Below are 25,198 nucleotides of genomic sequence, written 5' to 3'. Positions count from 1 at the left end.
ACCAGGTATACTCAATATGTTTAGCAAAGATATTCAACCATTACTTTAATTGTTCTTTCAAATAAACTGGGATCCAGAATCGTCTAAATGTCCGTGAATAAAATGATTACTAGATAGATCATATAACACTTAACCGTTACAAAAATTCAACTTCAAAAAAATCAAAAATGATAGATAAGCAACAATCAATTATTAAATTGATTACATCGGTGTAATTATAAATTTTATTGCCTATAACTTTAGTTCTCTCTAACGACCCTCTGTTTATCAAGATATCCTATAATATCCCCTAAATAGACATATTGTACATACAATTTTATCTATTAAATGAAGTTAGCCTTCACCAATGAAGGACTGAGATGGGCTGTACCTTTATCAATTCAATATTATTTATGGTCATAACTCGGAGTGGCTACGGAAGACCTTCAAAGTGTTTTGCAACAAGCTTTGCTTTTAATTAGATTGTCATATTTCCGAGTTAATTCTATTCCTAGAAATTATAAAAGTTGCATGTTTATTTCATATGAAATTAAGAAAAAATTATTACCATAGCATTACAAGAAAAATTAAATTTTAAAGTCTCTTGAAGCCATTTTAAAGCAAAGAAGATTTTTTTTAATCTAACACGTTAGACAATCGATAAACAGATATATACATGTAGTATATAATGATGAAAAATGTACCATTTTGTTTCATTATTTTGGTGGGTTTTTTTTTCTTTTATGCCCCCACCTCCTTAAATAGGATAGGAATATTTATAAATATAGATTAAATCTAGAGAAATTATCAAAAATCTTCATCATAATTGATAAAGAACTTCGTCGACACGGAGATATAAATTCAGGAAATAGCCTAGTAATCAGGTAATGTTTTGAGTTTCGGAGCGAATCGCTTGTAGTAGCGAGTTGACTTGTTACCGGTGTACCAGGGAATGGCGACTTTCAGTTTGACTAAGCTTAGGTTTTTCGCCTTGATCAAAACGTTTCGGCCATCGTATGCAAATTTCAGAAACATCCATAGTAGTAATGATATTGTGTTTAGGGAGGGCTTAGAGCGGTATGTAAGTGAACACGAACACGCGCTGGCTGCCTGCCAAATCTACGGAAATCACATCGAAAAGGAGGAGAGGGTGTCGGAGACTTTCGGAGAGACCACATTCTGGAGATTTGATTGGTATGAATATCGTGATACAACGACGAGAGAAGAAAAAATTCTTGGAGTGCGATCTAGGACGGTGTTTGCCCGGGGATATGAAGCGATAAACAATTACATTAAAAACGGAGGCAAGTTGCAAAATTCACAAGAAGCGATCGCATTTGCTGCTTTGAAGAGATTTTGTTTCAAGAGAGGTAAGTACGTTAAAGACGTCTTTGTGAATTAACTTGGGATCCATGTATTTCTAGTCTGGTGCTTTACCATTCATCTTTCCAGGCATATTTCCAAATTACTACATTCTACAACAATGAAGGTTGAACCTGTTAAAGTTAACTTTTTCAGGTCCAGTACAATCACTAGCTTGAATTACTTACATTATCTACCAGGTACATTTATTTACCTACCAAAAGTACATTTATTTATAGCTACCCAATCATACTTTTCTCTTAAATGGGCATTTGTTAAAAAAGTCGCACTTAGGTGCAGTAGTAATTTTCAACTTTGAACAGTCAGGGGTGCGACTAAAATCAATCATTTTTAAAAATAATTGATTATTGTCATTTCTACTGACTTACAAACTTGCCAATTGATAAAAAATGATGAAATACAGTCATATTCATTTTTCAGAGGTCACTATATCTTAAAATAAAATCCAAATAGTTGCATGTATAACTGTTAAATTCATCATTAATCTAATTTAAAAATGATGGGTTTCAGTTATTAATAAAATTCAGTTTTATGACTAGAAATCATCATTTTTAAATAAATTGGTAAGTCTGGGCGCATTTATTTATCTCATTTGTTTTTGGGGGCCCAGTAAATTATTTTGGTTTCAAATGTGGGTCAAGGTGTTTCTCTACACATGTGACCATGGCAGGTTAGTGTTCTATGAAGTAAATCAATGAACTTGGGAATGGAAATATGATGAAAACAAGTCATATTTACAAAATAAAAGATGTGTACATTATATGTACAATGTAGTAAGTAGAAATGACAATAATCAGTTATTTTTCAATGTGATGGATTTCAGTCTTTCAGTGCAACTTCAGTCAAGGTTCTAAAAGTTTTGAAAGACTTGGATGCTGAATCTAAGCCCTTAATTACAGATGCTGGAGGAGGTTAAGGTTTTTGGAGCAGGTTAAAGTTTTTGGTGCAGGTGCCCTTTGATAGCAATTTCTAAGTTACTACTGGTCCTAACTTCATTAAACTTGCATGGATGGTGCGTCTTATGATACTGATGCACCTGACAGGCATGAATTCAGAATCTGAGTCATAGGTATCGGATGCTGGATGAATTTTTTGGAACAGGTCACATGTTTTATAGGTAATAGCTTGCATAGTTGTTTAAACTGTGATATAAGTGAATCGCAGAGGTACAGTACCGATCAGACCCAACCTAACAGAAAGTAAACCCCAACTAAACCCCAGGATTTTCTGGGTTAACTCTGGGTTTACTCTGTGTTAACTAGAGTGGACCCAGAGTAAACCCAGTGTGGACCCAAATTTTCAAAAAGTAAACCCAGAGTAAACCCGGGGTTTAGTCGGGGTTTAATCTTGTGTTTGGTTGGGTCTAATCGGACTGTACCTCAGATGCAGAGCCTGATCTCCATTATCAAAGATGCTAAAAAAAATCTCCTACCTCACTCAAACCTGCTTGATAGAAGTGTTTGTTGTTAAATAATATAACATATGATTCCTATGGTATAGTATTGTTGATATGATACACTATTGTATTATATGATACAATATTACATCAAAATGATATGCTATATTGTGAAATGTTATGTGATAAAATATGATATTGTATCATTTTTTTTAATTTAATGATATGATATTGTATTATAATATTGTAATGTATAGTATTGTATATTATGATACAATATTGTATTTTGAGGATATCTATATTGTGTGATTTTATATTTGCTTTATCCAACGAGTTGAAATGGCGTATATATTTGCAAGGCTTGCCGAGCGAATATAACCATTTCAACGAGTTGGATAAAGCAAATATAAAATCACACAATCATAGATGTTCTATTTATCTCATAATTGATTTATATTATGAAACTTTTGAGACAGTCCCTTATATGTTTATATGACCTGTATTTTTTTCTTCAACATAATTATGTTCAAAGATTAAAAACGATGATGCAATGTTGTGTTATGCGGCTATTGTGACCTTGCGCAATACAATTTAGTATGCCATTCCTGAGATAAATCTAACTGTTTTAATGTAAAGTTTCACTGAAATAAACCTTAAAATAATTTTTTAGCTCTAAATAATTTTTCTTAGAGCTTATTCACTTGATTAAATGGAAATTCCGATTAGGAGACTTGAATAATCAAGTTTGTTGACATACACAAAGTTGCGAATGCTCGTTAGTTTCAATTGACTCGAACAAGGAACAGTTGTTGATGTTTAATAAAACAAATACTAGTCTAGCCTTATGATTCAAAATTGAAAATAGTGAATAAGGATGCTTACTGGTGGTGGAATTAAAGTCTTATGAAACATTATTTCGGTAAGTTCTTGTATATATAAACACAACCAGAGCGCTCTGTTTTCATCACGTCGTCAGGATGAACTCCTTGATAGTTAACATAATTTGCAGTTTTATAAACTTCACAAAGCTAATTAAAAGTTGGAAGTGGGCTAAACTTATCAAAAATCTTGACAAACAAGAAAAAAGGGTCTTGTGGTTATGGTTATGAATACCTTTGCAACACACACCCCACCCCCCCCCCCCCCCACCTCCCCCCCCCCCCCCCTCCCCCTCACTATAGCCCCCCGGTTCCGACGCCTGTGCTACGCATTGTAATTTAAATCTTTGACAAAATCAATTTTATATCAATTTTTGTAGTAGATATAGTTATGTTGACAGTACTAGCAAATCTTCGAAAATAGGTCCCTGAAGCGTTGAAGCAAGGGGTTGTGTCAAAAATAGTTCGGAACGGAAGTATTTGATAAAGCATCACCCGTTTGTAATAACAAAGGTTTATCACACGGGTAATATACACCACACATATGAGATAATTCACTATATAACATGATATTGTATCATATCATATGATACAATGTTCAGGGCCTGGAAAGGGACCGTGCCATGCACCATATGCGCAAACTGCCGAATATTGGCGCAATGCACATATGGTGCGCTGCGCCCAGCGGCGCGCCACGCAATCATATTGTAAAATACGAAAACACATTATTTCGTAGTTTGTGATTTTATTGTAGTCCGCGTTTTCGGTAATCTTCAATCAATGGAATTGAGTTTGGAATGGAATGATAGAAACGCCATTTGATCAAAGACATGCCACTGGCAATGAAATCTAACGTAAGATTTCACTTCCCCATGGACATAAAACAATGATATCTATGCAGTTCCCTCCGGTTTGTGTTTATTATTTAGGCTTGCACAGATGCACTCACTTTGCCCTTCACACTGCAAGTTGTGAATGGGTGTTTTGTCCAGCAAAACCGTATTCTTACCAAGCAGAGAAATTCTTTGGTGCCCAAAATATCTGATCGGCTTCTTAGACTTTGATTAGATCTAAACAATGAAGAAAATCTTGATCATTGTGATGGTTTTATAAAAAAATGGAATTCTTTGAAAAAGCATATTTTCTCTGTTCAGTGACTAACATCCAAACATATTTAAATTTTTATTTTGGATTTAATTACATAAATTTATAATTGTCAAAGATGCATGTGATGACTGTTTTATCGTAATCTGATAGTATTTCTAGTTATGTATGACAGTTAATTTGAAAAATGGCCCACCCCATTCTATTTTTTCTCGGACCCATAAATTTCAAAATGGTCCCAGCATTTTATGAAGCATGGGGCCATTGGCCAAACCAGTTGTTTGTCCTTCCCAGGCTTTGAATGTTGTATCAAATTATATTGTATCATATTATACAATATCATATAATTTATTTGATATGATACAGTATAATATAATACAATATCAATATGAGATCATATGTTACAATATTGTGATGTATTATGTGATATGACATTGTATCATATGATACTATATTGTATTGATCATATATTATGATTTAAATTTGTATTATGTGATCAAATACAATAATGTATGACATTAGACAATGTCATCTCAGATGTTACAATATCATATTGCACCATTATATATTACGGTATTATATTGTATTATATGACTTTGAATTATCATACAATTTTTTTTACATATGATATACGATTATATTGTGTCAAAACAGTATCCATGAATATCCAAGATCATAAAGTATGATTTTCATATAATATGTTAAAGGTGGTCTCATAAAGGTGATGCCTCATAAAGGTGATGCCTCGTCTCGGTTAGCTTTGTAATCTGTGATTACCTATATGTGTTAAACTACACAGTACAAATAAAGGTTTACATTTCCTTTCGACTTTTGTCTGTTTTACATAAAAAGCAAAATTTCATAAAGGTAGCTAATCAAACCTATTTCAGGTAGGTAAATAAAGCTATGTAGGTAAATCAAGCTACATAGCTAAATCTAGTGATTGTACCGGACATGCTCCTTTTTTAAAAGTTAAAATGTGAAAAAAGTTGTATGTAGGTGAATAGGTAAGATAATCAAAATGGAAAATTAAAATTTATAAAATTTACATAGTATGTGTAAAATTATCACATATGGCCTCCAGCATCCCGGCAAACACATATTCGGACATGTGCGGATTCCACCTATATAATTATATTCTCACATGGCAAAATGTTTAACAATCAGACAGGTTTAATTGACAGTTCATATAGCACTTGCCTACAGATCAGGAGAGGGTTTAAATCACAATCTTGTCCATCTTTATTTCTCTCATTCACATCAAGAATGGGATTCAGACCCCTAAGTAAAATTCAGACTTATAAAATATACATGGTATTAAGAACTTTACAGATAAATAAGCCTTAGAACTGCCTGGCAAACAAAATCCTACCTTGGAAACTGTATTGTCACACACACAATCAGGCTGCTGAAGGATGGACTTGTGAATTTGAAATTTTTGACAGCCAATTTTAGTTTGCAGGACTTCAGACTAATAGCTCCTGAGATATAATGGAATTTTATTTTATTTCAGAAGAACATGAAAAGTCTCTGCAGAAATTAAGTTACAAAACATCAGAAGCGCATGTTGCATCGATTGTGTCGCATCATCTTTTATCCCAGATGCTTCCCTACCCATCCAACTACTTTGTGGACAGTTATTACACCAATGGTAAATCAGAAGTCTACTGTCCCTGTGGGTGTGGGGAGCCTATAAACTTTGGCAGTACACTGACTGGTGAGTTGTACAAAGTATACATACATGTATATGTACATGCATGTGTAATACATGCATGATATAGGTGTTAAATCATGATGGTACACAGTTTGGTGAGTTGTTTACAGTATATATATATATGTACATGTATGTGTATGTAATACATGGCAGTACACTGACTGGTGAGTTGTTAAAAGTATACATATATGTACATTTATATGTATGTAATACATGGCAGTAGGGTATAGTCCACTAATGCATTTTGCTTAGGGGTTAATGTTAACGTTGGGGTTCATAGCTCCGGTCCTAATTTCCGTTCAGCAACAAGGGACCTCTTGAATGAAATGTCATCAAATTGTCTCTTTCCTGTTAAAATTTGTGGTGTGAAGTCAGATTCGTTTTCCTGCAAAATGCGTCTGTATTGAAAAACTGAAAATGAAAGTAAAAGTAGGGAATTTCATAGTTTTGAAAAGGGTGTACATCAAACAATTTCAATTCTTTTCTTTAAATGATAATTCAATTTTGACAATTGCTTTTAAAATTGCAAATCCTCTTTTCTGACATGTGTCAGGCATTTTGATTTAAAATGTCCCAATAAATGTATATACACTCTGCATACATATATGTACAGGTATATGTATGTTATACATGCATGATGTAGGTGTTAAGTCATGACGGTACACAGTTTGGTGGGTTGTATACAGTATACATTACATACATGTACATATTTGTGTATGTAATACATGCATGATGTAGGTGTAAAACCATGACAGTTCACAGTTTGGTGGGTTGTACAAATAAGATAAGATAGTTTATTTAAAACTAAAGGCCCAGAGGGTGTACAATTATTATAGATGAATTCCTTAATTAGAGATTACACATACAAAATAGTTCATATGAACTTGTAGCAGTTGGGTAAATGTACATCAGTATTGCCATTAACATATTTACAAAATACATATCTATGATGTACAGTATCGACCAGACCCATTCTATCAGAGAGCAGACCCCAATTTCAGAAGCAGACTTTGAAAGCAGACCAGAGTCTGGTCTAACTAACAGACCTGTTTATCAGGCTATTTTGTCGACCAATTAGTGTTTCAATTAAGCAAATCTCTGGTTAGCTGGTTAAACGCAGTGACCAATGAGAGCACCGACCAAGCAGATCTCTAGTTGGCTGGTTAAACGCAGTGACCAATGAGAGCACCGACCAAGCAGATCTCTGGTTAGTTGGTTAAATGCATTTACCAATATGAGCACCGACCAAGCAGATCTCTAGTTAGCTGGTTAAACGCAGTGACCAATGAGAGCGCCGACCAAGCAGATCTCTAGTTAGCTGGTTAAACGCAGTGACCAATGAGAGCACCGACCAAGCAGATCTCTAGTTAGCTGGTTAAACGCGGTGACCAATGAGAGCACCGACCAAGCAGATCTCTAGTTAGCTGGTTAAACGCGGTGACCAATGAGAGCGCCGACCAAGCAGATCTCTGGTTAGCTGGTTAAACGCATTGACCAATGAGAGCACCGACCAATCAGATCTCCAGTTGACAACTCATTTGCATTCTCATCATCTGTAGTGAAATTATCTTTTAAATGACAGTGAAAACGCAATTTGTGTTTGTTTACTTGTAAAAGTTACCTTTATTCTTTAAATAGCAATGGTAAATTCCATCTCGTTACAAAGATATAGAATTTTAATAATTATTGTTTATTTTCCTGCTAGATAAATCTATCTTTTCATGAATATAGATGAAGGAGGAGCAAAACCGACCTCATTGCTTTTGTCCGTGGGATATCAGGTGGCCATTATTGTTTGCCTAATTTTAATGTTTTATGTAATGTGTTGCATATCTGTCTCGATTTTGAATATGCTGAAAAGCTGTAAATTTGAAATATATACATGTATTATGAGTGTTTAATATTGTCATTCAGGATTCTCTTACTTTTGCTTGTTTAAATAGGATAACACTCACATGAACTAAAAATAGCCCTTCAATTAGGGGAAAACACATAGGCCTATGTCATTGTTAACGAAAGTATTTTTACTTCCTTGCAGGAAAAGAAATATTTTTTATTGTTTAAAATTTGATATCTTTGTTACCTGATCGAATTGAGTACATTGTATTATAATCAACAGCATAAAGGTAACTTTTATAAGTAATCAAACACATGCATTTTCCCAGTCGTCCAAAATTGATGAAAATTATAGCGTGTATAGCTTTAAATGTTTATATACAGTGCACAAACATGTATATAGATACACTTCTTCTTTATGTATTTTTATTAAATTAATACTTTAAATTAGTTATTGATTTTAATTCCATTGAGTTTTATCATGGTGTACATAAATGTACGTTATTAAAAGATAACTGTTTTTTTATTTGACTTTCATTAAGTCTCTTGGTTAGTATACCCTTTTTTCATCCTAAATGTGATCAAATACTTGTGTTGTGAATTATATATACATAAATATACATATAGAAACAAAATGTTACCAAATTTTTATTGAGGCTGTGTTTCTTGATACCCCGGGAGTAAGACGACAGTTATTGTAACGTGATTTGCTTAATGCTAATTGTAGAGCTAGACTACAACAGATTTGCATCTTATTTAATCAAAAGTGCATTCTTTATTAAATTCCCATAAATCTGAATTTTTATCCATCCCTATTAAATCCAAAAAGTTCTTGGCAATGAGTTTGCCATTTTGTAATCAGCCACCTGTTGACTACTAGTAGTGGTGAGGTCAAATTATGTCTGTTTAACCATTCCTGGCGAAGCGCACATTTGTCTCATGTTTTGATCATACGTTTATGGGGAATTTCCTGAATTCGATTTACATCCTCCATTTTGTCTTGAAAGTAATTTTGCCTGTGCTTAATGCACAATTGCTGCTGAAAAATGAGACTTCTTGGTACATTTCTATTTGGAATATACAAGGGGCTGGGTGTATACAGGCGGTAAGATAAAATACGGGTCTGTTTTACACTTCCGTGTGTAAAGCTGACCCCAAAAGCAAACCTTGAGTAATCCTAAAGTAAACCCCAAGTGGATGCAGAGCAGACACAAAGTTTTTAAAAGCAGACACTGAGAGCAGACATAGGGTTTAGTTTGGGTCTGCTCTGGTTTTGGGTCTGGTCGACACTGTATGGTGAGGCCCATAAAAAAATGTTTGTGTCCACTTTTTCGACAGACCCTAGTTTACATATTGCAGATGCAGATGTTAAAAGTATTGTTTTAGCAATGATCATAAATTTCGGGGGGGGGGGGGGGGTAAAAGAATTTGTTTTAGTTTATTTTTATGTAATAAATACACTTTTGCATGTAATTTATGTTCTCTTGGCATCAAAATAACCTGATAAATGTATTTGTTAAATTGTTATAGAATGACAATATGCTTTCATAGTTTGTTGACAAAACTGTTTCCGTAAATCTCAAAATCTTTTTGTTGCAAATAAACAGAGACAAGTTAGCACCTAGTTTAACGAGACAACATGTTCAATCATGAGATATTTGAAGTAATTAACTTTTGTTTACCTTACAAAAATAACAAGTTGAAATAGTTAAGAGGTTATTCAATTGTTTGATAGCCATATATGGCTGTATGTTAATTTATGTATATCTTATATATTTTAAGATGTAACTATATATCCTATATGCATGTATCAAAATATAATTAAATACACACCAGGTTTATAGAAACAGCAGGTGCAGTTACTTTTTTGTTAATTATCAATACTAGGGTGTCAAGCAGACATTCGACAAAAAGTAGCCAATTATGAAAAAATATATTATGGCAAAAAATACAAAGGGAATTTTATTTTTAAAAAAATATGCATAGTTAATTAAATGATCTTATCAAGGGTCTTTAATCCCATTGTGATTTCTGATAAACAGTTGTTACATAATTAGCATTGAGTTTTGATACTTTTTTTAGGTAGTCCTAATCTTTTCTATGGTTTTGCTGATGCTGTTCTTCTACCTTCAAAAAGAAATCAATATACGGATACAGAATACAGTACATCAGCTGTTTTCTCTGTGAAAAAGAAGACTGATGAAATGTATAGACACAGACTGGCATACCAAGACTTGATGTATCCCAGTTCAGACTCAAATGAAGAGGATGGTATTTCAAGTGAAGAGCACATATCAGAAACAAATATTTGTGATGAGACACTGCTGTGTAAACAAGCAATTGCTGTGTCCTTCTGCAAGTACCGGAATTTCCTCAACAATGACAACAGGAGAAATGATTTAAGCAACTTTGTTCCTGCAGTGCCAGTTTGTGCCATAACAAATGATGCCTATCAGTTTGCCGTGTATCACCCTGAACTTGATTGTCTCTTGAAAAGCACAAAACCACTGAGACTGTTTGATGAGGATTACCATTACCTTAAGTTTTCAGCCATTGTTGACTTGTGGTTAATGATATATCACAGTTTGTATTTTAGCCAGCCAAGTCCACACATTGCAGATAAGCTAAGAGGAACAGCAAATCTTATTCCTCAACTTGGGGAAAAAAGGTTTGAAAATGTTGTCAGAAGTTCTCACTGGTTGTTCTTGCCCCATCTTTGTCAGAATCCTTTTTCTAGGGTTCCAAAACTACGGTTTTATGATTGATCTGATGTATTTGTAATTTGCTGTATGTGCCCCCAAAACGTAAGTGCGGTGTATTTTTTATTGTCATTTGTCATATGATCAATTCAAATATATAATGCTTACGTAATGGCGTATGCACGAGAATGTTTTAATGATCTGAAATCTCCGGTAAAGTTCGCACATGTATATGTTTGGCGTACCATAAGCGTAATCTCATCAGTTGTCAATTGTTATTCAAGATTGTATGTGGATCTAGCCTTAGTGTGTGATTTGTGCTTTAAGTTTATTTGCTATTACATGTATATTTCAGTTTCCACCCTCGGTGAGAGAGGTCTGTGAGCTGTTTTATTTGGCCAATAAATACATTTCCGAATACTTTTTTTTGTGTCATATGCATCGCACAATTTAATTCAAAATAATTGCACAAAATTATTCAGAATGGAGGATGATGTTGGGTATAACATGTCTTCGTGAGAGTGTTTTAAAAAATGTCAAAGGTAATAATGACAACATTTGAAGTTGAATGTCCGTACAATTTTTGCGCATGAAAGTTAACGTTACAACACATAGTAATATCTTAAACTGTGGCATTGTAGTGCTTATGAAGAATTTTAAACATCATTCTTATATGTGAAACTTTAAACTCCGCCTGGGGCCCAAGTTTTTGTCCTTGGGGTCACAATGTTTACAATTTAGAATTTCCACTATATAAACTACACGTTTTTGTGTAATTTTTGGCATTTCTGGTGCAGTGGTAATTAAGAAAAAGATTTTAAAAACATTTTTCCTATGTATCCCTATGTTGAACTTTCTTTTTTGGGTAAAAATTTGGATATCTAATGCAGTGGTTTTTGAGAAGAAGACGATCAAACATTTTCCTACGTATTTCTTTGTTAAACTTTGAACCCCGCCTGGGACCCCAGTTTTGGTCTGGGGGTCACGAATTTCACAGTTTAGAATTTACAGTATGAAAACAAGTTTTTGTGTAAATATTGGCACTTCTGATGCAATGATTCTTGTGGAGAAAATTTTAAAGTCACACACTCTATACTCAATGTTTCGCAATTACGTGTACATGTATCTCCCTTTAAAAAAAAAATTAAATTCTATTCCCTTCCTATGCTTTTTACAAAGTTTAATTAAATTTTGCCTAGTGGTTTTGGAGAAGTAAAATTGTGAGAAGTTTACACACGGATAGACGGACGACGGACAATGGGTGATGAGTAAAACTCACTAGAATCGTCGGTTTAGGTAAGCTAAAATGAGTTTGAAAGATCCCTTTCCATTTTGTTAAATACCAAATAAACACGGATATTGGTATTTTGCGGAACGGAACGAAATGAAAGAAAATTTTCTGATAACACCATAAATCATCATTAATTTCAATGTATTATAAATATGGCTATTAATTATTTTTTAAATGATGTTATCTCTCCAAATTCGTTTGGTATAATTTAAAATTCTTCTTGATGTAAACGTGGTCTGCTAGCTTGATTAACAGACTCAGTAATTCTCCCGTAAACTCCCATAAAAAAGAAATAATTTGTTTTCAATCGAATAAATGCTGTTCATGTTATGATATTATTCATATTTTGAATGTGTTTAAATATTCCGTCCGTTCCGTTAAATACTAATATCCACACGGGTATTGGTATTTTGCAAAACGGAACGGAATCAGAACTTGTTTCAGAAGTAAGGTAGGGAATAAATTTTAAACCTTTTTAATGCAAATGTGCTTAGATATTTTAAAAACTCTATTTTATACATGCCTATACATAATGTTTTTGCTAAGTTGATCAACCTTCTAGTAAGATCTCCCGTCAAAAATAACAAGTTATGTATCATAAATGGAATAAAAGTTGACGTGTAAACAATACAAGAACACAAACGCTGAAATGATCAGCACATTCGCAAGATGGTTGAATTGAAGAAATGGTTTGTTAGCTTGCATCGTCTATCCCAAAGAATATAGAAATAAAGAAATGGCGAGTGGTTCTTATATTATTTGTCATATTCTAAAAAGTTTAAAACATTCCGTTTCGTTACGTTAAATACCAATACCCACACGGGAATGTGTGGTGATAACGAACAGTGTTTAAATGCAAAAGTCAAATGAAAATTACAAAACAGGAACACAGTGAACACGGACCTCTTAAAAAATAGAGGTGGGATCAGGTTCCATGGAGGATTGCGCATCCGCTGCTGACCGGTCACAATCAATCGATTTGGTTGAACATCATCATAACTCAGTGGTTTAAGTATATACTATACACACTTTGGGCGTTTGTTCATAGTTACTGAATTGAATTTTATACAATCATGGCGTATATGTATTCAAAATTGCACATTTTTTCGGCTATTATATACCTCTAATGCATGCGTCATGCTATCTTTCATTATTAAGTTTCTGCTGCTTGAGATACTATTTTAAGGTTTATTTAGCCACCTCAAACAACAAGACAAAACATACATATATTTAATACAAGTATATTGTTTTTTATTTTGTCGAAGACAAGTGCATTTTGGTTTATATTTACATATATGATAATATATATGCCATAAACGATCCAAAAATACATATTTTTAAGTATTTACTGAGAACGATGCATTAGATTTAGGCTTGAAATAATTAATAGTTCGAAAACACAGGAGGTTTGCCTATAACTTATAACGAAACGCGTCACAAAAGGAAACAGATAAATCTTGCTGAAATATTATGAGAGACTGAAATACAAATACGACTTATACATACTAAATAGGGAATACAATAAATATCAATGTCTTCATAAATGTGAAAGATGAAAAGATACTTGGCGATTAAGTATCACTTAAACCTTTACACATTATCTGCATAGCGATGTCATGTGGGAATAAGTTAATATGTAAGCAGTGTGTCTATTCCTCAGAAATTTTCTTTAGAAAAGTTAAAACGATAGCGCATGCACATCTTTTTGATATTTTTTTCAAGCTGAGGTGAACCACAAAAGAATATTTTTACTTTGCCTCTCTTCTCTTTAGAAATTCTATCAAAAATCTGAAGAAGAAAAATAATTCATATATACTTATATTCAGAGCAATGTATTATGTTAAATGATATCAGTCATATTTAAAACTGATTCCATTCATACTATTCAAGTATCGGTTTCAATCAAATAACCCGTTGTCATATCCTACTCATAAGTTTGAAGTATCAATTAATTATAGGAACCCAGTGTAATATACATAAATACATTTATTAAGAGCATCCACTGTTGTTTGTTATCAGTTACGTAGGTAATACCTTCTCCCAGTTTGGCCGCCCCGCCTGTGTCCTCGTCTGAAGACCTGTGATCAAATCCCGATTGTCTCTCTTGTGAATCAGGTCCAGAGCGATCTGTAGACCCACACCCTTCATATCCGTCTTATCCTGGGCTGCCGTCATGAACATGTGCATCTCTATCATCTTCTCCGTGGTTTTGATCTCGTTACACAGCTCCATTTCAATGTGATTCAGTAGCCCTAGGAACCATTCGAATGATTTCTGTTCTCGATTTATCCAGATAAAATCCACCTAAAATTAAATCCATGTAACAACTTTTGTAGAGATAATTAACTTATATTTATCGTCTTATGCATGCTAATTTCTTTTTTTTTTTAATCACCTTTTTCATTATACAAAAGGATTATGTATTTAAGTCAGGAATTTGCATGTTGATATACCTTTTTCAGAGCCATAGCCTGGTCAGAGACCGGGCCATAGAAGCTGTGCTGACATCGGGGACAGGTGCTCATTGACGCCTTGTACCTGTACATGGCGCTCTGGAGTATAGACGCCATTGGTGTGACGCCTATTCCCGCTGCTATCAGAACCGCGTGCTCTGTGTCAAAGATCTCTCTGGTGGCCGTCCCGTACGGTCCGTCAATGTAACACTGTATATTTAATAATCAGTATTACAAACTTAAGATAAATGGTTTATATATATATGAATCACAACCCTTGAGCAAGAAGTATATCATTTTAAATATCAACCTCGACTTGAACTTTCTTATTCTTCTGAGCAACCCTCTTTTCGTGCGCAAGCTGTTTCTGTGGGTAAGATAAAACTGCTAATCAACTCTAATTACACTTAGATCTCATGAATTATCTGTACTATTATTTACAAAAATTGTCAACAAAATTATATACATTTCTGTTGACTTATCAACTACGTTAAAAGAATTACCTGACTTTTTTCTAAATATTGAGTTCCTCGTCTTCCAGACGAATGGCCAGATGCTACAATTAATAGAATGTAAGAAGATAAAACATGTTTATTAATTAATATCTAATATACACAGATCAAGTAATTGAACAATCGAGTTTCTCACCTTTAAAGTTGAGCAGTGATGGAGAGAGCGTCAATCGTCTCTTCTGTAGAACTACCTCCGGTTTACCCTCATTTATCGGGTCCAGCTCGGAGAAATATTTGTACAACTTCCTAGTCCAGTTCCCTGCCGATCGCACGTGAAGCCAAAGACTATCTAAGAAGAATCAAATTACCGTTCGTTTTTTGGTGTGTTTTTTTTTTGTTGTGAGGGTTTTTTTTTGGGGGGGGGGGGCGATAGTTTTTTAAACGGAACATATTACTCCTACATAGAGTGTAAATAAGTTTGTTAAGATAAGCTGAAAACACAAAATGTTTTGTAAGGCAAATTATTTCGATATAATGCCTTCCAGTGTTTTTAGTATGTAATCTATATTTGAAAAAAAAAAATTGGTACAGGTCACCTTTAATTTCCTGTGCACTACTGATAGTAAACGGATGCCATTCGTGTGCAGCAATTACTGGAATCTGGATAAAAATGTAATCCCCAGGTTGGTATCTGAAGCTGTCAGGTCTTGTTATTATTAAGTGACATACCTTGAAAATAAGTCAATAATTTGTTTAAAAACGATTATCAGGCTAGCAAAGTCTACAAAATATTTGAACATGAAATTTTATTTTTAAAATATGTGTCAACATCTCTGATTTTTTTCTCCAGATTATTAAAGTAAATTATAAGAAGGTAAAAAAAAGTAGTTTTTACTTTATACTGCTATTTATCAATATCCTGCATGATGTTGACAATATTAAGCAAAATAACCAACCCACAATCTAGAATGTCTTCGTTTCAATGCAATATTCATTTTTGACTTTTTATTAATGTATGTTTAATATCAAAAACTGTCAATACGTTTTACCTTTTTTACTTACATAAAGTATCTGGAAACATTATTCTAGCTTTTGTTTTTGCGCTTCTTTGGCAAAAAAGGTTTCAGCTTAAACTTTTGTAACTTTACCTTCTTATTTTGTGTTAAATGAGAGTCTTGGTCAATTCTTATATTTCATTATTTCTATCATATTAGGGTAAACTAACCCCTGACGGCAGAAGGTTGACATCCGATATGTGCGTACCACCGTATTTCGCTTTCTTAAACAGCTTGGACCTTGATATCTTCTCTACAAGAAATATCAGGCCGGGTCCAATAAAGAACATCCAGAATATTGGTCCGTGAAGAATAAGGAGGATCCAAAAGGGTATATACAGCATGTGTGTCCAATAAAAGACCTAGTATGTATAACAAATGTGTCCAATAAACGATCTAGTATATACAACAAATGTGTCCAATGTAAGACTTAGTATATATTACAAATGTGTCCAATAAAAAACCTAGTATGTATAACAAATGTGTTCAATTAAAGATATAATATATACAACAAATGTGTTCAATAAAATACTTAGTTTATATAGCAAATGTGTCCAATAAAAAACCTAGTATTTACAACAAATTGTGTCCATTATAAGTCTTAATATATACAGCAAATGTACCCAATAGAAGACCTAGTATATATACCATATGTGTCCAGTATAAGACTTAGTAGATACAGCATGTGTATCCAACAAAAATCTAGTATACAAAACATGAGTCCAATAAAGGACTTGAAATATTTAAAACCTATAATTTTAACTCAGTTATAGAATAAGGAGGTGTACAACATATGTACTAAATAAAATACTTAGAACTTTTTAAAACGTATAATGTACAATAGAAAAAATTGTCTGTAATAAAATGAGCAGAAGGGTAACAGTTTTATATTAGTAAGACTTGCTACATGTGTTAATTGTAAGTCAAGAAATATGCCACTTTTACTCAGGAATAAGAAGCTTAAACTTTGAACTATAAACTAGGGAAGAAATAGGTAATTAACCCACTGTAGATTAAAAACTCAATGTAAGTACTTTCAATAAATTATATTTTAGATTCTAAGGTACCTCAGTCCTCAATGTTCTTGTATCAAGAATTTCTTAAGAATCTATAGACAAGACATACTTAAAAAATACAAAGATAATGAGGGGTCAGTGTTCATCCCTCTGATTTATGTACAATTCAATTTGACCTTTTTGTACCTAAAATGCAATTTCAGCCTAATTAGGATTTGTTGTCAGTATTTTTGATTAAGCAAACTTATTTCTTCAAATATTGTTTTTAATTATGCACAATGGTTACACCGAATAGAGGAATTACGAAAAAAATGTACAAAGCTGCATATATTTTTGTGTGACCTTTTTGCACTTAAAATAGACAATTTTGTATCATAGCTACAGTTTGATTTGAAATGAAAACTATTTGAATATCAAGAATTTTATCAGATTAATTCAGTTTGCCTCGATATGTATTTTATATTATTTTGACATAATAAAACATTTGGGGGTCAGTGATGTCAAATTTTAGATAAATATCTTCAAAGGTAAAATTCTCGTAAATTTTGGATTTAACAATTCAGACATTTTCTATATATTTGCGTGTTTTTCTATCACTCTATCAAGCTTTGATTTTGTACATGACATTCAGAACCTAAAGAATGTGTTACAAACATATCAAATGTTAAAAATGTGAATAATGAATAAAGTATAATAATAAGAATAGTATATTGCAAATTCATAATATGGCTTGTTTCTGTCATTTCGTCTAAAAGGAAACCTTCCGCACGAAAAAATAGTTTCCCCAAAACTTGTCTATTAATTCAAATGGATTTTCTCTATGAATGTTGGGTAATTATGAAAGAATGATCTTTTTGTGACGATAAAATAAATGAAATCATTCAAAATTCATCTATATTGATCATCTGCGCAATAAAATCAAAACGTGAGGAGTAAGATACCTGAAAAGTAACATTTTTGTAAAGATTGTTTTCCATCAAATATATGTACAGGTGCATACAGAAGAGACAGAATCGATCGAATGCTAGCGCTTGCTTCAATATCTTTTTTTAAAGATAAACTTGTTCGTATACTTTTAAGTCGATCAAGATTGCTTTATATTAATTACATTCTCTTAATGAAGTTGAATACCTTATAAATTCGGATCACAGTTGATATATTTTGATATGTAAATCAATCATAAGTATATCCTTGAATTCAGCAATATTTGATTTTCTGCTATCATAATACATTCGTTATGTTAGTGATAAACACAAAAACGAAAATATGTCTTCGTTTATTTAAATCTACCAGAAACATGAAGCGGTATATTTTGCATTACCAACAACATACATGTACATTAAATAGCGACTGATATTGTTATTATTTTTGTACATAACAATTGCATGTTCCTGCGTGCAATGACCTGTTGGGTCATGTACGACTTACCTCAAAGTACCCCCCTCTCCTCACAAAGGGAAGGGAGCAGATAAACATTGTGATCAGTATAAGGAGGATGGGCCATCCTGTGATGTAGGCGGACGCACCCACCCATCCAATTCCTGCCTTGGTCGTGAACAAAATATCCACTGACGTCAGGTTGCTTTGTGGCATCGAATGCTCTATGTAAACTATAGAAACCGTTTTGCTCGATACAATTTTCGTTCATCGTTATATATGTTTTTATATTACATGGGTTGCGGTTGGTTACTTTAAATGTGATTAAATATATGATTGGTTTATCACAGTTATGATAATAAGCTTATAAATCAATTTCAGGTAATCCAAGACAAGGAGTTTTAAACCAATTAACAGAAAAATTGAGAACTTTTTTACGTACGAGCATTCCCAATATGAGCAACACTGTGGAGAATTGCAAAGAAAAGAATCAATCTCCCAACCAGTTTGTGGAAATCAATATGCTGGTCCAAGGGGAGGTAATTTGCCAGGAATGTGGCTCGTAGGTAGGTGATGCAATTCCGAAGAAGAAATACGAGTATGAAGGAACAGTTGAAATTAAGATTCATTCCCCCGACGCGAGCAACTAAAGATAAAACAGACAACCAATAAATGATGCTAAATGTTACATGGAAACAATTTGAATAATTCATAACACAAACTTGTTGATATTTAGAGTCATTGACTCCTGGCCTTTTATGGGCATACTACCCAAAACAATGGTACTTGCCAATCACAAATCCGTTTGAGTCCCTGTATCTGTAGATTGTGTATACAGTCAGTATGATGTTGATTGTAATGTACAAAGCTAGAAACAACACCTTCCGTAAATTGTTGACGATGTATTTCAACGTGAATGATTTCGTCCATCTCATTCTGAACCCTTTACTGTCTCCAGGCGGTTTCAACCAGTTGGCAGCACTAACATAAGACGATCAAACATAATATAAAGCATAAAAATGATATATGTATGATATAATTATTCTGTGCATTAAATGATTATAATGTAAACACGCCTCTGTCTACTTTCGTAGTATGTGTAAACAGAGTTGCATTAAACATCTTGTGAGCATTAGTTATGGGTAGCTTCGTGTTTCTACATATGAACCTGAGGGTGAGGTTTTCTACATATGTACCTGAGGGTGAGGTTTTCCATGACTCCTGGATGCTGTTCGATTTGTGCTTTGAGTTCCTGGAATGTGATGATTCCATTATTGTCGTTGTCCGCGGCATTAAACAAAACTTCTGTCAGTTTGTTCAGGTCGTTCTCTCCGAATGACAGGGAACTTTCTTCCATACAAGACTGGAGAACTATTTTCAATTCATTCCGATCAATGGCGTCAGAACCTACGTATTAACTAATTTATCTAGTTAATCATTTTATGGACAAGGTGTTAATATAAGAATCAGTTATTATTCATCAACGAGTATTATTTAGTATTCATTAACAAAAAAGTTGCAAAGTCATAAATATAATGTACTAGTAATTAAATTAAATGGTAACCTAAAAAAATGAGGCAAACAGACGAGTTTTTCTAATGTTGCAAATACAATACATGTATTTAATTTTCATACAAACCATCAATATCATAAACGTTGAACAGGAATTTAAGTTTCTGCGCAGGTGTGCCTTTTGTTAACATCCGGAGACCATCGATCAGTTCGCTGCATTCAATACTTCCACTTTTGTCCGTGTCAAATAGCGAAAAGAAACGCTCGGCAAAAAAGGACTAAAACAAAAGTAAACATGTTTTTCCCTATGTAAATAAATGCAAGGAAATCTTTATGGTAATACTATTTCTTATTAAACGCAAAATATTGGTTTCCTCGCAAAATCACACTAAGTACATTTGGCGGATTTTAACTTTCCATTTATTTTTCGGACAGATATTAACTTAATGAAACTATGATAAAAGTTTGGCATTCGCCATTTATATTCTTGCAATTTGATGTTAAACTAATGAATCGCAGAATTAAGTACTCGAGTGAAATAAGGAATCTTCAGTTGTGAATTCCTTTAAAGTGATAGGGTCATTTCCCCAATGAACATGTAGCAATCTTCCATATAACATATAATCTAATTCAATTGAAACGTTCTTTATATAGAAATTGTTTAATCCATTGACAAAGTTTGTTCGATAATTACGAGTCTAGTTATCTCCTTAAAGCCCCTTTCACAATTGGCGCACGACCACTTTACACCACTTTGCGATCGTAATTTTTTAGCTTCGCCCGAGCTCTCGCATACGTTGCACGAGCCCTCGCTTACGTTGCACGAGTTTCGCCCAAGAAAATTGTGTTTTCTGGAGAATAAATCTTCATATTACCTGAAAATTAATGCAATTAACGTTTTATTATACCAAGCAATATATAATTACACAAAATACGTTGATTTCTAATAATGTTTGACTTTTCAACAGTGGCAACATTAACGTCGTGATTGTTTGATTTTCCATGTAAATGTCCCACTTTTCTTTCATAAATCATAGTTAAGTTGGTTTTAAGATTTAAAGAGAATCATAATGATTAAATATTTTTGATTTGATCATATTTGTCTACATGGTATGCTCATATCGGCTTTTTCATTCTTATGACATCGCCCTGTCACGTGACTTTCTAGACCAATCAGATTTAATAGAATAATCATATTGAAGTATAGGGTCTAATAATAAATGCTGCTGCAAATTTGCATTTTTCTCGCTTTCAACTATGTCTACTGAATATGGGCGGTGAACATGTTTATACCCCCTCTGACTTGCACGATCATTCGTACCATGGAACGCATAATCGCACGTCCAATCACATTGGCGCACGTTCAATCTCCGATCACCTAGTCTCTCGTGCGTTCCTATCTTACTATCTTTCAACAGTTGCTTTCATTGTACAACAGTCGCATATAGACGCAAGATATATCTCAAGATTCAATGCATTTACATCGCACAACGCTCGCTTAGATCGTGCGTAATTCGTACGAATACTTTTTTCATATGCGATTATTTCGGCAACGATTAACGATTCATATGTATTTTTTTTCGGTCGCACGAATATTTGGTTGCTTTTGCTCGTGCGCCAATTGTGAAAGGGACTTAATGTATAACAAAATCTGCTTCAAGAATTAAGGAAAGTTTGATCTTTTGATTTTGTTCTTTTAAATTGTTGTTGGGTCTTGATTTTTTTAGAAAGTAGTAAACCTTTTTCACGCCTAAAGCACTCTTGAAATCTTCTAACTCTATGAGTCCCTTGCTTCCAGCGATCTTCTTAAACTGAATCTCCATCCAGGCCAGCCATTTGGTGTCTTCGTCGCTTCAAAATGTTAAAGGGGCGTGGTCACGATTTTGGACAACTTTTACTTTTCTATTTTTATTGTTCATACTGCTGAAGAAATTCTAATGATTAACCAAAACCTTGAACAGTAGCGCACAAGCCGCTAAATATACGCCATTTGGATCAATAAAAAAGAACTTATCAAATGTTGCTTAAAAAAAAAGAACTTTATCAAATGTTGCTAAAATATTCATTTCTGCTTGTATATATTGTTTATACAATAAAAAAGATGATTGTCAATAACGTGCTTTCAATCTGTAATCACAAGATATATACATGTAGGTTTCCAAATTGAACCATATGACGTTTTATGCTTAAATATTGGCAAATTACTTTGATAAATTGCAAATTTTTGGTAGAATGGGTCTTGACTACATCCTTCAGGTACTTTTATTAAGTTTTCATTTTATTATTGATTTATTTAAGTGGTGTCTAGACTCATAATAGGTCAAAATTCATGGTTTTCACAAAAACTTGAAACTTAAATCATAATTGTCAAAATATTTCACAGAGTAGCTCATCGTGAGAGGCGGGGGGGCTGTATAAAGTACCTCTTGGTTGAGATGGTGTTCGAATCAAAGTGGGCGTTTTCTTTAAAATTACTGCGCTTTGCTTCCTTTAAGGTAAAATATTTTTTCCAATTTTTATATAATAGAATTACTTTGAAAAATATTTACAACCCTTCAGATAGCAATAAAGATATATACAATGTTCTTGCTTAGTTCATAATGTCAAATAAACAAAAGCGCTAGTCCAGTCAGGGATTGTTTGAGATCACATTGTAATGTTAATGTTAATAAGCGTAAATAAAACAAAGGAGACAAGAACTGTATGTTTGTTAATGGTAGTGCATCAATAAATACTAGTAGTTCCTAGCCAATATCACAATCATTTAAGGTTTAAAACTGGAGCTTTTACTTCAACATTCAAAACGTAAACAAAAATATGACATAAGCTTTGTTTACATGAAAAAGAACTGTGAGCTCTGTACCTCTCTTTTAACACGACCACTGACAAAGTTTTCGTTGACTATTAGAAATGCCTTACTGAAGCATTGTACATGTAAACATAAAAAACGGAAAATACGTTTTGACCAAAATTGTGACTATGTCCCTTTTTACACTAACATATTTTTGTTTCGAATCGACTTTCTACACTTAAAATTAGCTCTTTTTGATGTTAGATATGTTAAAGGGGCATGGTCACGATTTGGTCAAAATTTATTTTCTGTTTTTATTATTTGCAATGCTTTATAGGAATGCATTTGTAATGATAACCCAAAATGTTATTGTCGGTTGTATAGTTATAAGCAAGATACTATGCCCAGAAGTCTTTGTCATGTAAACAAGGCTCGTGCCCTGTTATTGTTTACGTATGTTCATTATACCACTAAAAATCTTTTTCAACCTGATATATATATCTTCTTATTCATTTTAAGCATAAACAAACAGTTTCTAACGTTTAAAACATTCATTTTAGGTCTAAAACTGGAATTTTCTCTTCAACGTTCAAAATGTAAACAAAAGCTGTGTTTATATAGCAAATAATTGTAAGCTCTGTAACTTGGTAATGACTCAACAAGTGACACTCAAATTTTAGCTGCTTATTAAGAATGCCTTACTGAAACATCGTTAACAATAAAATAGGAAAAATAATTTTTGACCAAAATCGTGACCATGTCCCTTTAAAGCAAATGTTGGTAATATTTGTTACAAGGTTGATTAATACACGTCAGATATATGAATATACACCAATAACAAGTGCATTTCGTGAATACATGTGCTTACAGGGATTCTTTTTATTCTAATGAGTGTGTTACCTTAACAACTGTAATTTAATGTAACTCATGATAATTGATAACAAGTAGGTTTCTACTTACCTTATCTCAGTTGGAGCGTTAAAAAAATCGTAAAAAGAAGTCCTGGTCAAAAAAAAAATTAAGGAATATATATATTCAACAAATTTTTGACAGAAACCAAATAAAGTAAACAATCATAAAATAATTAACGTAGACAAAATTTATTATTATTTATTTATTCATTTATTTTTTTGCAGTTTTACAAACATCAATTACACATGTAATCAAAGCGTCTGTTTAAAAAAAAAAATTCATACGGTATACATAAACAACAATAATTTGATCGGTAATCTATAAGTACTATAGGTTTGTTTAAGAGTAAATAATGGGATATATTTAGTGAAATAGTCAATACTGTATTAAATAATGTGGGTAATTTTGTTGATACATGTATGTTGTGTTGTGATTCCAAATTAAAGTACATATATTGTAAAATCCTTGTTTAACGCGACTACAAAATTCCACGATTCTCCGTTTTGTATCAAATCCCGAGAATATAAAAATGCAAACACGAAACTTTCATACTAATTTCCTATAGTTTTCAACTATAAGAAAATATATGCGAGATTTAAAATTCGGCGAGTGGGCTTCTTGCAATTTTATGCGGATTTTAATTCCTCGCGTTTAATTAGGAATCTATAATAAATTATTTCTTTGATGACTAAAAGAATGATATAAAAAAGTCGGTTATGTCCGTAAACTGTAGCAAAAATAGCAACCAGCGGAAAAAACCTGCATCATGGTTTATAACAGTTTTTGTATTGTTTGAGACAAGGAGAAACACTAGTGATACCATTCAATTAAAAACTTTTACAAGAATTTTTTCTTGATAAGTAAATAGAGAAATAAAACATAACTTACTGGGTTGCTGAAGTTTTAAAATCCATACTGGTCACAGTCTTTTCATTTTCAAAGTGACACTGACTATTGGATGCCCTCCCGGGAATCGGAAGTCTGTCCACTCCCTCGAACTCTATTGTGACGTCATCTGAATTAGTGCTTGTTTTATCGTCGTATGCGAGATTGACAAAGTCATCTTGACTGGTTTGCGTTGTGTAATTGGCAACCGGCATAATATGTGACCAATGTAACTTTTAAAAAGTAAATTGCTCATTAGTTTTTAATATAATTAAAACTGGTCAAAGTAGCCTATTTATCATTTCGAGTCGTTACTTGGTGATTTCACATCATTCTAACGTAATGAATAAACACAATCTGACCGCAGACATGAGTATCATTTAAACGGTTGATTATGAGTTCTATAGATACGAGATCCTCTGAAAAGTATACTATTACTATTTTTGGTATCAGACAAGCTTATCT

General features: G+C 33.1%; 2 protein-coding genes across 3 annotated transcripts; one reads left to right on the top strand and one right to left on the bottom strand.

Moving 5' to 3' along the window:
* The first annotated feature begins 918 nt into the window (after positions 1–918).
* On the top strand, positions 919–11,409 carry LOC128161526 (uncharacterized). 2 transcript variants are annotated; one of them, XM_052824824.1, is made up of 3 exons: positions 919–1,349; positions 6,257–6,457; positions 10,373–11,409. In XM_052824824.1, exons 1-3 carry the CDS (start codon positions 932–934, stop codon positions 11,053–11,055), a joined length of 1,302 nt encoding a protein of 433 aa, XP_052680784.1. In that variant the 5' UTR covers positions 919–931; the 3' UTR covers positions 11,056–11,409. The 2 variants fall into 2 exon arrangements, with proteins under 2 accessions (XP_052680784.1, XP_052680783.1); XM_052824823.1 differs by having other exon boundaries at positions 6,254–6,457.
* A 2,027-nt stretch (positions 11,410–13,436) lies between these two features.
* LOC128160066 (NADPH oxidase 5-like) lies at positions 13,437–25,007 on the bottom strand. The gene is made up of 16 exons (XM_052823333.1): positions 24,737–25,007; positions 23,897–23,938; positions 21,885–21,996; positions 20,273–20,423; positions 19,830–20,040; positions 19,424–19,614; positions 19,076–19,279; positions 18,685–18,866; positions 16,411–16,602; positions 15,782–15,914; positions 15,382–15,534; positions 15,237–15,289; positions 15,044–15,100; positions 14,734–14,943; positions 14,315–14,584; positions 13,437–14,068 (listed from the first exon to the last, which is right to left on the bottom strand). Exons 1-16 carry the CDS (start codon positions 24,946–24,948, stop codon positions 13,937–13,939), a joined length of 2,505 nt encoding a protein of 834 aa, XP_052679293.1. The 5' UTR covers positions 24,949–25,007; the 3' UTR covers positions 13,437–13,936.
* Positions 25,008–25,198: the final 191 nt, after the last annotated feature.

Source organism: Crassostrea angulata, chromosome 8 (assembly GCF_025612915.1).
Source record: "Crassostrea angulata isolate pt1a10 chromosome 8, ASM2561291v2, whole genome shotgun sequence".
Taxonomy (NCBI): Eukaryota; Metazoa; Mollusca; class Bivalvia; order Ostreida; family Ostreidae; genus Magallana; species Magallana angulata.
The sequence above is the reverse complement of the archived record's forward strand: the minus strand, read 5'-3'. Positions and strand labels throughout refer to the sequence as shown.

What these genes read in the sequence shown, in the direction of transcription:
- LOC128160066 (XM_052823333.1), bottom strand. Translation starts at nt 24,948, where the DNA reads ATGCCGGTTGCCAATTACACAACGCAAACCAGTCAAGATGACTTTGTC. An exon ending in AACGCTCCAACTGAGATAAG is followed by an intron (nt 21,997 to 23,896) that starts GTAAGTAGAAAC and finishes AACATTTTGAAG; the next exon opens with CGACGAAGACACCAAATGGC. An exon ending in TCAACCTTCTGCCGTCAGGG is followed by an intron (nt 15,915 to 16,410) that starts GTTAGTTTACCC and finishes CTTATTTTCAAG; the next exon opens with GTATGTCACTTAATAATAAC.
- LOC128161526 (XM_052824823.1), top strand. Translation starts at nt 932, where the DNA reads ATGGCGACTTTCAGTTTGACTAAGCTTAGGTTTTTCGCCTTGATCAAA. An exon ending in GAGATTTTGTTTCAAGAGAG is followed by an intron (nt 1,350 to 6,253) that starts GTAAGTACGTTA and finishes ATTTTATTTCAG; the next exon opens with AAGAACATGAAAAGTCTCTG. An exon ending in CTTTGGCAGTACACTGACTG is followed by an intron (nt 6,458 to 10,372) that starts GTGAGTTGTACA and finishes TACTTTTTTTAG; the next exon opens with GTAGTCCTAATCTTTTCTAT.